This window comes from Myotis myotis, unplaced genomic scaffold (assembly GCF_014108235.1).
Source record: "Myotis myotis isolate mMyoMyo1 unplaced genomic scaffold, mMyoMyo1.p scaffold_m19_p_1, whole genome shotgun sequence".
Lineage (NCBI taxonomy): Eukaryota > Metazoa > Chordata > Mammalia > Chiroptera > Vespertilionidae > Myotis > Myotis myotis.
In genome coordinates, this window is record NW_023416313.1 from 152,638,541 (window position 1) to 152,652,063 (window position 13,523).

A 13,523-nucleotide genomic window follows, 5' to 3' on the forward strand; every position below is an offset into this window, starting at 1 on the left:
TGTTGTGACCCAACCATAAAATTATTTTCGTTGCTACCTCATAACTGTAATGTTGCTACTGTTATGAATCATAATGTAAATATCTGATATACAGGATGGTCTTAGGTGACTCCTGTGAAAGGGTCGTTCGACTGCCAAAGGCATCGTGACCCACAGGTTGAGAACCGCTGGTTTAGGCTGTGCTTCAGAAGGCATATCTTTGGGTAAAATAAGGAATGGGGACACACCTCCTTTTCTAGAAAATTTAAATGGATTCTCTTGAAAGTGAAAGGAATGTGGCGAGGGCTGATCCATCCTGGAGACACAGGCACTGTGCCTACTGGTCATCTGTATTTTCCAATGCAGAAATAACATCTCAGCGGCCTCTGGGATGTGTGATTTGCTGTGGCAGTTACTGCTGAGTAAGTCGCCAGACTCTGTTTTCCTTCCTATTCTGAGCACACGAGAGACTACATTTCCCAGCCTTCCTTGCAGTAATGTGAGGTCATGAGGCTGAGTTCTTGCCAATGAAAAGTGGGTACTTCACTTACACTGATATACTGGCCCCTAAAAACCCACACAATCCTCTTTCCGGCTGGTTGTAGAAATTCAGAAAGAATGATAAAACCCAAGGGTCTCCTTATTCCAAGGATGATCCTAGGAGCTTACCAGAAATACAGATGCTTAGGCACCACCCCTCCTATTCCCAGACTCACTAGATCAGAGACTTCATTTTAATGCCATCCCTAGGAGATTTGTAATCACATTACAGCATTACAGTTTGTGAAGCTCTGTCTTAGAGGATGGGGAGCTGCTAGAGCAGTGGTTCTCAACCTTGGTTGCACATTAGAATCACCTGGGAATCTTTTTAAAATCCTGATTTCTGGTCCTCATCCTCCAGAAATTCTGTTTCTTTGTTATGGGGTGGGGCCACAACATTAGTAACAAAGAAACAGAATTTCCAGAGGATGAGGCCCAGAAATCAGGATTTTAAAAAGATTCCCAGGTGATTTTAATGTGCAGCCAAAGCCAAGGTTGAGAACCACTGTGCTAGAGGAAAGGAGCCTGTCTCTGACCACACAGAATGGAGTCCTCCCATTGATTAGTCTTGAACTGAGACAAGGCCTGTCCATATATGTGAGTTTCTATCCATTCAAGGTGAGGTGGAAATTGATTCTGGCTCTACTCATTCATTCCTTTTACTCATTTTTTACACCTTTAACAAACGTGTATCAAATGCCTGCCATGTATAACATATGGCATTATGGGGATTATGAAGCTGATCCCTCAGGATGCCACTCGCACTAGCAATGGAGAAAGACAAGCCACATGCTTCTCCAATAACACCCGCTATGAAGGAACTTTGCATCTGCGAGAGAAATACGTGTGTAAAAAAACTATAATAAAAGGCCGAATGGAACCACCACGTAACAGAGTGCAAGTGGTATAAGGATCGAGGAGAGGAAACCATGGCCAATTGGAATAAGAAAAAGCTTCATAGAGGAAGTGGTATGTGAACTAAGTTTTGAAGGGAAGAATTTTGAGAAGTAGGGAGGAGATGCTGAGGGATCAAGGAACAGAGTGCATTCAGAAAATGGGGAGTGGGCAGTGTACCCCACTCCTGTCCCTTTCACTTCAAGGATTATGCTTTTTCCCTCTAAACTGTTTATCTTTAACTTGATTATGCTTTAGATGAGTGGCAATGCTTCTTTTAGTAGGGACAGAGCTAGTAACTGAAAACTCTCAGAGAGGAAGGGAGGTATAATCACCACTATTGTAGATACTCTCTGTTCTAAGCATGTGCTTATAGGGGGCATGGTACAGACAGGAGTTTCTCAAACCCACAAGATGTAGAAACATTTTTTAAAAGATAAATGTCATGACTCTGAAGACCACTTTCATGGACTCTCAAACTTCAATCTGAGAAACATGAACTCATCATATGAAAATGCCTTCTAAGTGTGAATTTGTCACTACAAAGAGTTTGGTATACAAGATAACTTTAAATAAAGAACACAAATGACACTTTCTCACAGAGGATGTGGGCCCTGAATAACATGTTCATAGACTTCAGCTAGAGAAACCTGGAAGGAATATTAAACTTGGAGTTGGGAGAGCAAAATGCTGGTCCTACTCTGACATCAATTAGCCCTGTGACCTCTGGCAAGTTGCTTATGATCCCAAGGCTCTTGACTCCGCCTCTGTCAAGTGGAAATAATAATGCCACTCCATGGCCTCATAATGAGGACTAAAGAAAATGCATGTGAACACTGAAGACAGAGCCTGGCATTTGTCAAATTCAAAATAAATGTTAGCTACCATTATCCTCATTATTACTGTTGCTGTTGTTGCAAGAGTTGGGAGTTGCTTTGTGGCTGTAAATTTCTGCATATATTCAGTCACTGTCTTCATGGAAAACTAAGTGAAGGTGCAGAAGACACCTGGGACTGGGGAAAACAGAGCTGCCTGGATAGGAAAATACTACCTTGGCATTTTCCAAGCAAAGATAAAGTCTTTCAATAGTAATCTGGCCTGTACTCGGCACATTCTCTGCAAAGTTACTACAAATACCTCTCCTGATGATTTCAGACTGGACTCTTTTTTTTTTTAAAATATGTTATCCAATTGAGTAATCTCTAAAAGTAGAACTAAATTCATGGCAAGGAAACCTTCATCCAAAAATCTATCAAAAGACAAAAAGGGGACATCTTGAGGAGACTATCTATGTATCAAGACCATGTCGCCTGAGCTTTGACAACATCGCCAGGATTTTTGAAACAGGATTTCTTGGCTCTAGAAGATTAAAGACTTATCTGCTGGTGCACTTGAGTAACATATAAGACCAGGTATGAATTTCTAGTAAAGCACTTCAGCCTCAATTTATTCAACTCTAGAATGGGCAGAATAGTCATCAACTTGCTGCCAAGTGACATCCATTAATGCTTTGTGATTTTTGGCTAAAAGATGCTCTTGCAAACTGGTTTTATGAAGTGCATTATGCAGTGTGGTCACAAAGAAGCCCCAGGGACAATGACATGACAACAGCTTCCCTGTCTAAGGCTTCGTTTGACATCTGCACATAGATCATGGCTCAGAACACGTGTTACACAGGTACTTATCAATTATTCTCATTACATTTTGCAGGTGGGAAGAAATATGTTGGGACACAGAGAAGCTGGACTGCAGTTGGAACCTCATACCTGCTTTTGATTTACCACATTTGGAAAAGCAATTACAGACCCCACATATTTCTTTCTAGTCTTTGCCAAGCAATTTTACAGTTGCTAAGGACCCTGACTTTTTTACTTCCTAAGGGTGATACATATCATCCAAGCAACGCTGCAGAGGCTCATTCTCCTGCCCCCCCCCCTAAGGTGTGTCTTAAATGCGAAGTGCCCCTAAATGATGGCAAACAAAAAGGGCCAGTGATCAAGCTGAGTTCCCTCCACTCTGCAGGATCCCAGCTGTTGTCCCCCACGCCCAGTCATGCCATCTGCTTTTGAAATACACTTCCTCAGTCTTGGAGTACCTGCCTAAATAGTCAGTGTCGCAACCTTCATGTAGGAGGGGGATATGCTGAGGCATCAGGGTAAAGTGTATTTTAATAGACTTTCCTCAAAGATCGTTGTGTCTTTATACATATAATTCCGTAAAAACAGAGGTTATGGCGTAAAGAGACCTCAAAAAAATTGATGTAGCATTCCACCTTAGTAAGTGAAGTGCTTTCATTTTACAGATGAAATAACTGAGGCCTAAAGTCACACAGCTGTTGTTGTGTATCGGAGGGTGAGACCCACAGCTTTAGTCCTCTTGCTGGCTCATGTGGATTTATTTATTTCACTTGGTCTGACTCACGGAAAAGCCAATTTCATTTAATAACAAGACTGTCTACATTACCTGTATCTGATTTTTGTATATGTTCTTCAGATAGCTGGGATTAGCTGTTATTACTGTTAAGCTCCTAGAGGGTGGGAGTGCATCCTAGCTGGCCTTGTACGGACTCTAGCCAAGTGCCTCACAGTCTGCTGTGTGTCAAGGGCTAATGATGATGAGCAAGACTTGGAAATGGTGATCATCTAAGATCCACTGTGATTGTCTGGCTTGTAGTATCTCCTAGGCAAGGAAGGGTCTTTCAGAACCTGTTTCTCAATGTTTTGTGTGTTTTTTAAAGCCAGGAAAGAGAGCAAGGCAACACAGTCTCAATAGCACACAATGGATATTAAGTGGCAGGAAGGGAAAAGCCAGGTAAAGTTGATCACCCACCTTGTGGTTCCGTCCGTGTTTATCCAGGAGGGAGATGATGGACTTGATGTGGCCCTCTGCTATCAGGTTTAAGGCTTCTGGGCTTTCAATCAGGATGCAGTGTAACACTTCCAAGATGCCTATGTGAATGCCACAAAAGTCATTTGGACATTAAATAACTTACCAAACTGGCCATCATTTTGAAACCTGAGAATGAAAAGACTGTCCTGAGAGTACAGAATATCATCAATTCTCTGAATCTATTAAATATTTCCAGCCAGAAGAAGGATGCACTCATCTCTTGTAGACTTTAGGAACCTCTGAGGGCCAACCAGTCTGGAATTAGCGTTGACTTTTATTTAGCACCAACCCCATTTCCCTTTCCTGGGCAAAGACACAACACTTCTGTGTCAAAATATAGAAGAGCTGCCCTAAACTGGAATTCTTACTTTGATCAAACCAAGAAATACTTAATTTAAAAATAGAAAAGCAGATGCCCAGGTTGCTATAAATTCTAAAGGTCATTCAAGTAACTTAGATAAAGAATATTTATGCAGACATGCATAACCCATGGGTACAGACAGTAATGTGGTGAAGGCCTGGGGGGGACAGGGTAGGGGGCAAAGAGGAGGGATAGACAATATTTAAAGTGTTCCTCAAATAAGAGTTTACCTAGGAATCAGTCCAGAAATTATTTTCATTTTATAAGCTCACTAAAAAATACTATTTGGCTTTGCCCCCTTTTCTTGGAACACTGGAAAGCTTTTTGCGTTAAGTGGAGGCTTAAGAAAACTAACTGGTGCCCCAACAGCCTGGCATCTATAAGGGTAAAACCATGATAAAAATTCAAGGGAAGGTGTGGGAGGATGGGTGGTTAAGAAGAGATCAACCAAAAAACTTGTATGCATATATGTATACCCCATGGATATAGAAAATAGGGTGGTGAAGGTCTGGAGTGGGGAGGGGGTGAGGGAGGGCTAGAAAAGGTCAATGTAGGAAATAGGGTGACATATTGTTGTAATACTTTCAACAATAAGATTTTTAAAAATAAAACAAAAATAACTCAAGGGAAGAAGTTGGCCAGTATCTTCCTTGGGTTTATTGAGAAAATTCCTCATCATTCTGTTTTTTTCCACCCAGGGTTTTCATAAATTGCCCTGAAATGTAGTGTGGCCCATTGGAAGAGATGCTGAAGAAAACAGGTTTGAAAGACGTGTAGGTGGATGGTCTCGGGAGAACCTTCCCTTGGTCCGTCTTGTTCAAGCTCCTGTCTCCTCTAGACACTGAAAAAGCATCAAAACCTTTCAGCTTCCCTGAGAGGGGCCCACACCTGTCATGTTCACTCATCTCCGAGGAAGCAAACTGCTGAGCATCATGGCATGGTCACTTGGCCACTTACCAACAGTGACTACTCTCTTGGCTCAAATTCTCTGTGAATCATGAAGGGCTCTAGATATGAAGTCAAGGGTGACTCAGGGGTGGGAGAATCATCATTTCCTCTTATTCCACAGTCATTTTTCAGTCCTGCTTCTACCCCAAATTGTTAGGAGGGCCATGTCCAGAGAGCATTTAGAAACCCAGAGAGAGAGAATCTAAGCAGGAGATCATGACCCTGGCAGGGGGCCGCCGGGGCGGGGGGGTGATGAAAAAATCCAGGGGATGAAGATGAAGACACAGAGTGAAACATGAAACAGAAGAGGACAGACTTTGGATTGGGTTAGAATTGTTAAAGTGATAGGGGTGTCAGGAAGAGTTAGCTCTTTTTGTTGTTGTTGTTGAAGTAATTATTTGATTGCAATCCAGTGGACAAAGCATTGTTCAAAGATTTAACATTGTTTTCTTTTTTACAGAAAGAAAAAAAAGAAAGGCCACTCTCTCCATTGGTGTCAAGTCTTACCTGAGGAAGATTCTAGTCTGTCTAATTTGCTGATGAGCCAATCAAGGTTATTGGAGAATTGAGCACAGTTGTTTCTGTTTCCACGGATGAGGGCAGCTGCGAACAAGGAAATGTTTGGTTAAAGGACACAATGATGGACATAAGAACTTGGGAAGCTGTTAAACATATTTCAGCTACTTAGTAACTAAGAGGAATTGAATGATGATCTTCTACTCCCTAGCCCTTTGATACAATCCAGTTTCTATATTTAGAAGAGTATAAATCTAGCATTCACCCAAATACTTCCAGAGAATCTGCTATGTACCAGGCACCTGTCTAGTTGCTGGGAATAGAGCAATGGGAACACAACAGCAGAGTTCCTGCATTCATGAAGTAGGAGAAAGAGGTAATAAAGTCACAGGCCAATAAAATTACTTCATATGATGATAAGCAAAAACAAACAAACAAACAAAAAACCAGTATCTGCTTGATTATTTGCTTAAGAACTCAATTCCTTGCAATGTTTTCTTAAACCTAGCTAGAGATTTAGTATTTTTCAGTGCTAAAAGAAAGCACCCAAATGAACACAGCTGGATAGGTTGGTAAAACTACTAGGTAAGTAATAATTAAACATGAAACTCTGAAATATATAGAACACATGAATATAGGACAATGACAACGGTTCCCAAAGTGTGGTTTCTTGGATCAGAAAGTCAGTGTCACCTGAGAACTTGTTAGAAATGCAAATTCTCTTTGTCCCAGGTCCACTGAATTGGAAACTCTGGGGATGAGGCCCAGCATCTGTGCTTTAACCAGCCCTCCACCCTATTGTGATGCCTGCTCATGTTTGAGAAGCAATGATAGATGCTATTGCTAAGGGAAGGAGAAATATGCTGTCATCAGATTTTCACCAAATCTAGAGCAGGAAATAACCTTCCTTCTATAAGCCAACCGCAGATATAACTCTGGAACAAGTCCATGTAAACCAGGGGTCCTCAAACTTTTTAAACGGGGACAGTTCACTGTCCCTCAGACCGTTGGAGGGCTAGACTATAGTTAAAAAAAAAACTATGAACAAATTCCTATGCACACTGCACATATCTTATTTTGAGGTTAAAAAAAAACTATGAACAAATTCCTATGCACACTGCACATATCTTATTTTGAAGTTAAAAAACAAAACAGGAACAAATACAATATTTGTATTTGCATGTGGCCCGCGGGCCATAGTTTGAGGACTCCTGATGTAAACTGACTGGCCCCTAGTAGCTTGATTGTGATGCTGTTGATTTTCAAAGACTGGGCTTTCACAGATGCTTGTAAGGTATTTGGATAAGGAAAAGTCTGCCCCAGGACCTCAGCTTTATATCTGCAGTTAGTGGAGGCCAGAATTAGTTCTGAGCTTCTAACCTTCTTTTCAGGTCAGCTTAAGCTCAGGGAGGCAGTCTGCTCAGGCTCAAGCCATAGTTCCACCACTTGCAACATGTATGCCTTGTGTATTTCTGAGCACCAGTTTCTTGATCAATAAAAAGGGGATAATAGTAGTATCTACACCTCAAAGTGTTGCTCTGAGGATCAAACAGAGATATTCCAGTACCTGGCACACAGAGCCCAATAAATGTTAGCTACTATTGTTGTGATAATTATTTCTGAGTTTGAGCTGTACCATTACAAAATATTAGAGTTGGAAGAGACTTTACAAGGTCACACAGCACCATGGCAGTCCAATCAGCCTGATACATTTTGTTTTACAGAAATTTTTTTATTTAATAAGTGGAAAGAATACACTCTAAAACAATAATAAACAGTATAGTATGATAAGTACATAGTCAATTATCATTATCAAGTATCACATACACATGATTGTATGTGCAATACTCTTATAGAACAAGCACAGCAGGCTTGTTTACACCAGCATCACCACAAATACATGAGTACTACTAAGTGATTACAGCTACGACATCATCAGGCAATAGAAATTTTTCAGCCCCACTACAGTCTTATGGGATCACTGTTGTATATGCTGTCCATTGTTGACCGAAATGTCGTTATGCAGCACATGACTATGTAGGACAAAGGACTAGTATCCAAAATATGTAGTTATGCAGCTCATGACTATGTAGGACAAAAGACTAGTATCCAAAATATGTAAAGAACTTGCAAAATTCAACAGTAAAAAATACCCAATTGAAGGAAATACGCAGAGGGTAAGTAAGCACATGAAAAGAAGTTCACCATCATCAGCCATAGGAAATTGCAAATCAAAACCACAGTGAGGTATCATCACACACCTATCAGAATAGCTAAAATAAAAATAGTGACAACACCAAATGCTTGCAAGGATGCCAATGAGCTGGATCGCTCAGACATTGCTGGTGGGGATATAAAACAGTATAGCCACTGTGGGAAAGTTTGCCTGGTCCTCAGAAAGGTAAATATAGAATTCCACATGATCCAGCAATTTCACTTTTAGGTATATACCAACAGAATTGAAAACAGAGATTCAAACTTGGCACATACATGTTCATAGCAACATGTTCATCCACGTATGAACGGATACCTAACATGTGATCTATACATACAGTAAAATACTATTCTGCCTTAAAAAAGGAAGGAAATCCTGGCACAACATGGGTGAACCTGGAAGACATTATGCTAATAAAACAAGCCAATCACAAAAGGACAAATATTATATGATTCCACTGCATATATGAGGTAACTAGACTAGTCAAAATCCTAAACACAGGAAGTAGAATGGTAGTTTCTGGGGAGTGGGGGTACAGAAGAAAGTGGAGTTATGGTTTAATGATACAGAGTTTCCGTTTGGGAAGATGAAAAGATTCCGGAGGTGGATGGTAGTGATGGTTGTATATCACGTACAGTTTACCACAATTTAAAAAAATTCCATGACCAAAGGAAACACCTCCATCTACGGTAAATGGAAAGTGAGAGGCAGATCAAGCTTTACAAAGTGCTAGGATCTCAGAAGATCTTAATGCCTGGGTGCTTCCCCACGCCAGCCCTCTAGGATTGAGTTGGCTCTACAGGCAGGTGCAGGAGTTTCTTCTTTATCCTTTTTCTCTTTGTCATGCAGATCGTCTTTCTTTGTTCCACTTCAAGTATCAGCAATGTCATGGTTTCTAGGAGGAAGTCTCCATTCTGGGCTAATTCTGTCCCAGCATATTTAATTTCCCCTCATTATCCATTTCATTCCACAGACTACAGAGCCCATTTCTTGTGAATGCAAGCTGTATGCCTGTTTTCAACCATTTGGAGCCAAGTGGAGCCAAACAGTAAGAGTTGGAGGGCATCTTTCCTCCAGTTTCCTCCCAGCGATCAGACCTGAAGTGCACAGGCCCAGCCACCATGTTTCTGTGACACAGCCTCCTAGCCTCTCCTGGCTCGATTGAGCCCATGATCCCAGTGCATCAGCCTGATCCTTGACATGGAGAATAGGTCTAACCTGATTTTTATGGACTCCTCTCTGGCTCCCTCTCAACTTTCTATGGACTTCCTTTAATGAGAGAGACACTGCAGAGAAAAGCCCTAAAATGCTGCCTGTCACCACGTCTGAGCAACTACTGGTGGCCACCTCTCTGCAGAGGCCAGCACTGTTGTCGGCTGTCGTCCTCCCACTGCCTGGCAGTCTGGGCCCCTATGGGAGCACTGGAGGTAGCAAGCACCAGAACATTCAGTGTTGTGAGAAGAAAGTCTGGGTGCTGCAACATCCTTACCACCTTTATTTTCCCACTGGAATGAAATTAGGAACAGGCCAAAGCAGCAAGAATCGTGACTGATCAATAAGTCAACAGTGGAAGGTCACTGGGCTTAAGGGAGTGACCATCCTTAAAGCGGAGGTGTCAGAAGTGTAGGACTGGAGACACCTCACGTTAAAGATGAGGAACTGAGGTTCAAAGAATGCTAGGTGGCTGCCAAGGGTTTCCCAGGTAGTTCTGGCAAAACTGATTACCATCTGTTTCACTTGCTGTTGACTTCTTGCTCTAAGTTTAGAAAATACAATAAGCTACTAGTTAATGGAATAAATGGCTGGGTTAGAATCAAGTGGTTAATAAGAGGCTTCCAAGGAATGAAGTCAGATGACAATCTCGGTTTGTCCAGTGGAAAATCCGTGGAGACCACCCTTGGAAATCTTCCCGGGAGAGGGCTGTGTGTGCACTTACCCAGCAATTTGTACAGAAGGTTCAGAATTTCTTTCCAGGCCAGGCCACTCTCCTCTCTTGCAATCCCTGCAAAGTGTGCTACGCTGTTGTAGATATTTAAGCGATCAATGCACGTTAACACCAGGGCCAACATTCCCTGTGACAGCAAGTGGGGGGGAAAAGCAAAAATTCCTGATTAAGAAAGTGGACCCCTTCCATTCTGTTCTTTCTCCTCCCATAACATGCAGTTTTTAAGGCTAATAATACTAATATGCAAATGGACCTTCATATGCTGCCAGATTGGGTTTTGTGTTGTTGTTTTTTGTTCCTCCTAAAAACAAAATATTCATTTCTATGCCGCAGAGATCCAAATAGCATCCATTTGGGGAGTGAGTCAGCAGTCTCTGACAGGGTTTTCCCACACATTTAACTCAAACCAAGGGTGAGTTGAGGAAGAGTGAGTATAAATGAGTCTCACAAATGTCTGCTTGGTGCCCAGTGCAAAATGACTGACTCACTCAGAGCCCTGGATATACTATTTAATTTTCTCTCTCTCTCTTTTAAACTATATTTTTGATTGATTTCAGAAGAGAAAGGGAGAGGGAGAGAGTGATAGAAACATCAGTGATGAGAATATCATTGATTGGCTGTCTCCAGCACACCCCCTACTGGGGATCAAGCCCAAAACCCAGGCAAGTGCCCTGACCAGGATCAAACCATGACCTCCTGGTTCATGGGTAGACACTCAACCACTGACCCACACCAGCCAGGCTTACATCTTTTTTTCTTAAACCTCAAATACGTTCAAGAAATTCCAGTCAGCTTGCTCCACACCCCCCCGCTCAGCACCCACTCCCCAAAAGAAAAGTGGGATTTTGAGACAATAAGATCAAAAGTGTATTTTTAACTACTGTTCCATCTAAATGACAGTACTCTGCCATCTGGTAAAAAAAATCTGTTCTTAAGGAGCTATAGTTCCAGTGGCCTATAAGGCCTAATGCCCCCAGAGATAGTCTGCTAGCCTTAGACTATTAGACCTACTGAGCTGCATGAGGCTCTACCCCATGTCACTAACTTTGGAAATGCCCAAGGGACAGGCTCTGTCCCCAGGAATGAGGCAGGATGCTGCAGGAGTATGTAATTAATCTTGTCAACACAGAGATTTGGCCTGTTAGTGCCAAATCGCCATGTCCATTTTCAGAGAAGGCATGTGACTGACTTGTCTAAGGTCATGCACAGCCGGGGATGGAGCCAGACCAGGGCCCCTGCAGACCCAAGTTAGTGTTTCCCTCATATCCAGGCCCCATCTCTAGAGACTCAGAGGCTCAAGGTCCACCTAAGACTGAGCATCATGTATCTTTCAGACCAGCTCCTCAGTCATTTCTAATATGGAAACTGAGAATTTGTATTTTTCAGACAGGTTTCCTATATAATTCTGACATCTTCCAAAATTTAGGAACTGCAGCAATGCCATGGTCTAATAGCTGAGATTTACTGAAAATGGACTTTGGATGCACATGTGCACTGACACTTTAAAATATAACCTGGCTTGAATGTGCCAATGTACATCATTACCATGTCTACTGCGGCATAAGCCAGGGCGGTGGACGGGGAAGGTCAGCTGCCCATGAATCCTTCCTTTCCAGAGTCCTCTTCTTCTGTGCTGTGTGTCTCTTTCATAAACATGTGCAAGCATGGAGACAAAGCTAATGCGGTCCCAGGGATATCTGAGCTGTGGACACAAAGAAAATCTTGACTTTTATTTTTTTGGACGTACCTCTTCCTTGAAAAGATTCTGTCTGTTTTTGAGCGAGCGAAGCTTGTTCTGCTTGTCTTCATGCTGCATCTCCTCCTCTGGGGGCTGGAAATAGGCGATCAAGTCCCGTAAGGTTTGCAGGACCTCTTCTATCGGCAGCGTCACGGGGGCAGCTGTGCGATTGTTTCCACTAAAAAACCCAACATGGACACGGCTCAGGCACTGGGCTTCCAGCAGGACCCTGGGGAGCAACCACCAGGTCCTGGTTCCCACCTGCCACCTCCCCCTCCCCTCTGGCACAGGGCACTGTCTCCTAAGGTAGTCACTGCATGCACGGCAGCAAACTGACCTTTGCCAACGAACGGAGTAAGAGAATGCTCTGATTCCATTTTAAAGCCACGTTATAAATAAAGGAAAATGGCCCCTGGCTGTCTGCCATACTTTTTCCTTTTAAAATAAAAACACCTTTAAAAATAATGAACTTTTTAATCCGTGGTTCTTTTTCACTATTACATGTTCTTCTTGGAAGAGGGGAAACAAGGCTGGGAGGGTTTCCATCCCTGGACTCCCTCTCCACCTAGATCTTTGTCTTCCCTCTGTCTCTCTCCATGTGTCTTTTTGATATTGGTGTGCTTTTCACTTAAAGTTTCTGTGGGCATGCATGCGCTCACCTGCTTCCCCCACGCAATTGCTGATTTCTCCTTCCATCTGTATCTCTTTCTCTCCTGACTTCCTCTGTGTGCCCTCCCTCTGTATCTCCTCCCTCCTCTTTCTCAGCATCCCCCCATTTCTCCACATCCTTCCTCTCTGCCTCAATGCCCCTTCCTTGGTGCCCCCACCATCTCCCTTTCTGCATTGTATTCTCCTTCTCCTGGATGTGTTTGTCTCTCAGACACTGTTGGTCATACTTTTCAAAAAGACTTGTAATTAATCTTGTCAACACAAAGAGATCACAAACCTCCACAAATGGTGAAATGAGCCCTCATCTTCCCCTCCCCTGGAGGGGTATATTGGTGAGTCCTTCTGAGAATAAAGGATATGGAGATGTTGGGGAAACGGACTCAGCCCCAGGGAACTGCAACGTTGGCCCCGAGGGACTAAGAATGGATTGCATGTGTAAATGATGGCAGGTCTGTACCTTGGGTCAATTTCTCATGAGTTCTCTTTGCATTTACAGTGTATCTGGTTATATATTAATCTGGACATGTGAGAAGAAAAGATTGTTCTCTAGGCCTGAAGCAAAGACTGGACAAGCCTGGAAAATACTCAGGTTATAAGGTGACAATTACAAATTCGTGTAAAAAATGCCAGGTACATAGAGTGAAGGCAGAACACCAGTGGACTGCACAGAGAGGCACTCTCACTACTGCATGCTCTGGCCCACTGTGGGTGCTCAGGAAGTGGTTACAATTATCTGGGATAGTATTGCATGCAAAAACTGTGGGGAAGAGAATATCATGAGGACATGAGGCCAAGGTTTGGGATTACAAAACCCAATCAGAAATGACTT

The 13,523-nt window shown here is 42.6% G+C and overlaps 1 protein-coding gene across 1 annotated transcript in view; it reads right to left on the bottom strand.

Annotated features, from left to right (window-relative positions):
* RYR3 (ryanodine receptor 3) overlaps positions 1-13,523 on the bottom strand; it is a 370,839-nt gene that overhangs the window by 246,116 nt on the left and 111,200 nt on the right. Inside the window, exons 13-16 of the mRNA XM_036346438.1 lie at positions 12,035-12,203; positions 10,279-10,414; positions 6,119-6,214; positions 4,243-4,361 (exon numbers count right to left, since the gene is read on the bottom strand). Coding sequence (XP_036202331.1) covers positions 4,243-4,361; positions 6,119-6,214; positions 10,279-10,414; positions 12,035-12,203 — 520 coding nt within the window. The remainder of the gene's footprint in view (positions 1-4,242; positions 4,362-6,118; positions 6,215-10,278; positions 10,415-12,034; positions 12,204-13,523) is intronic.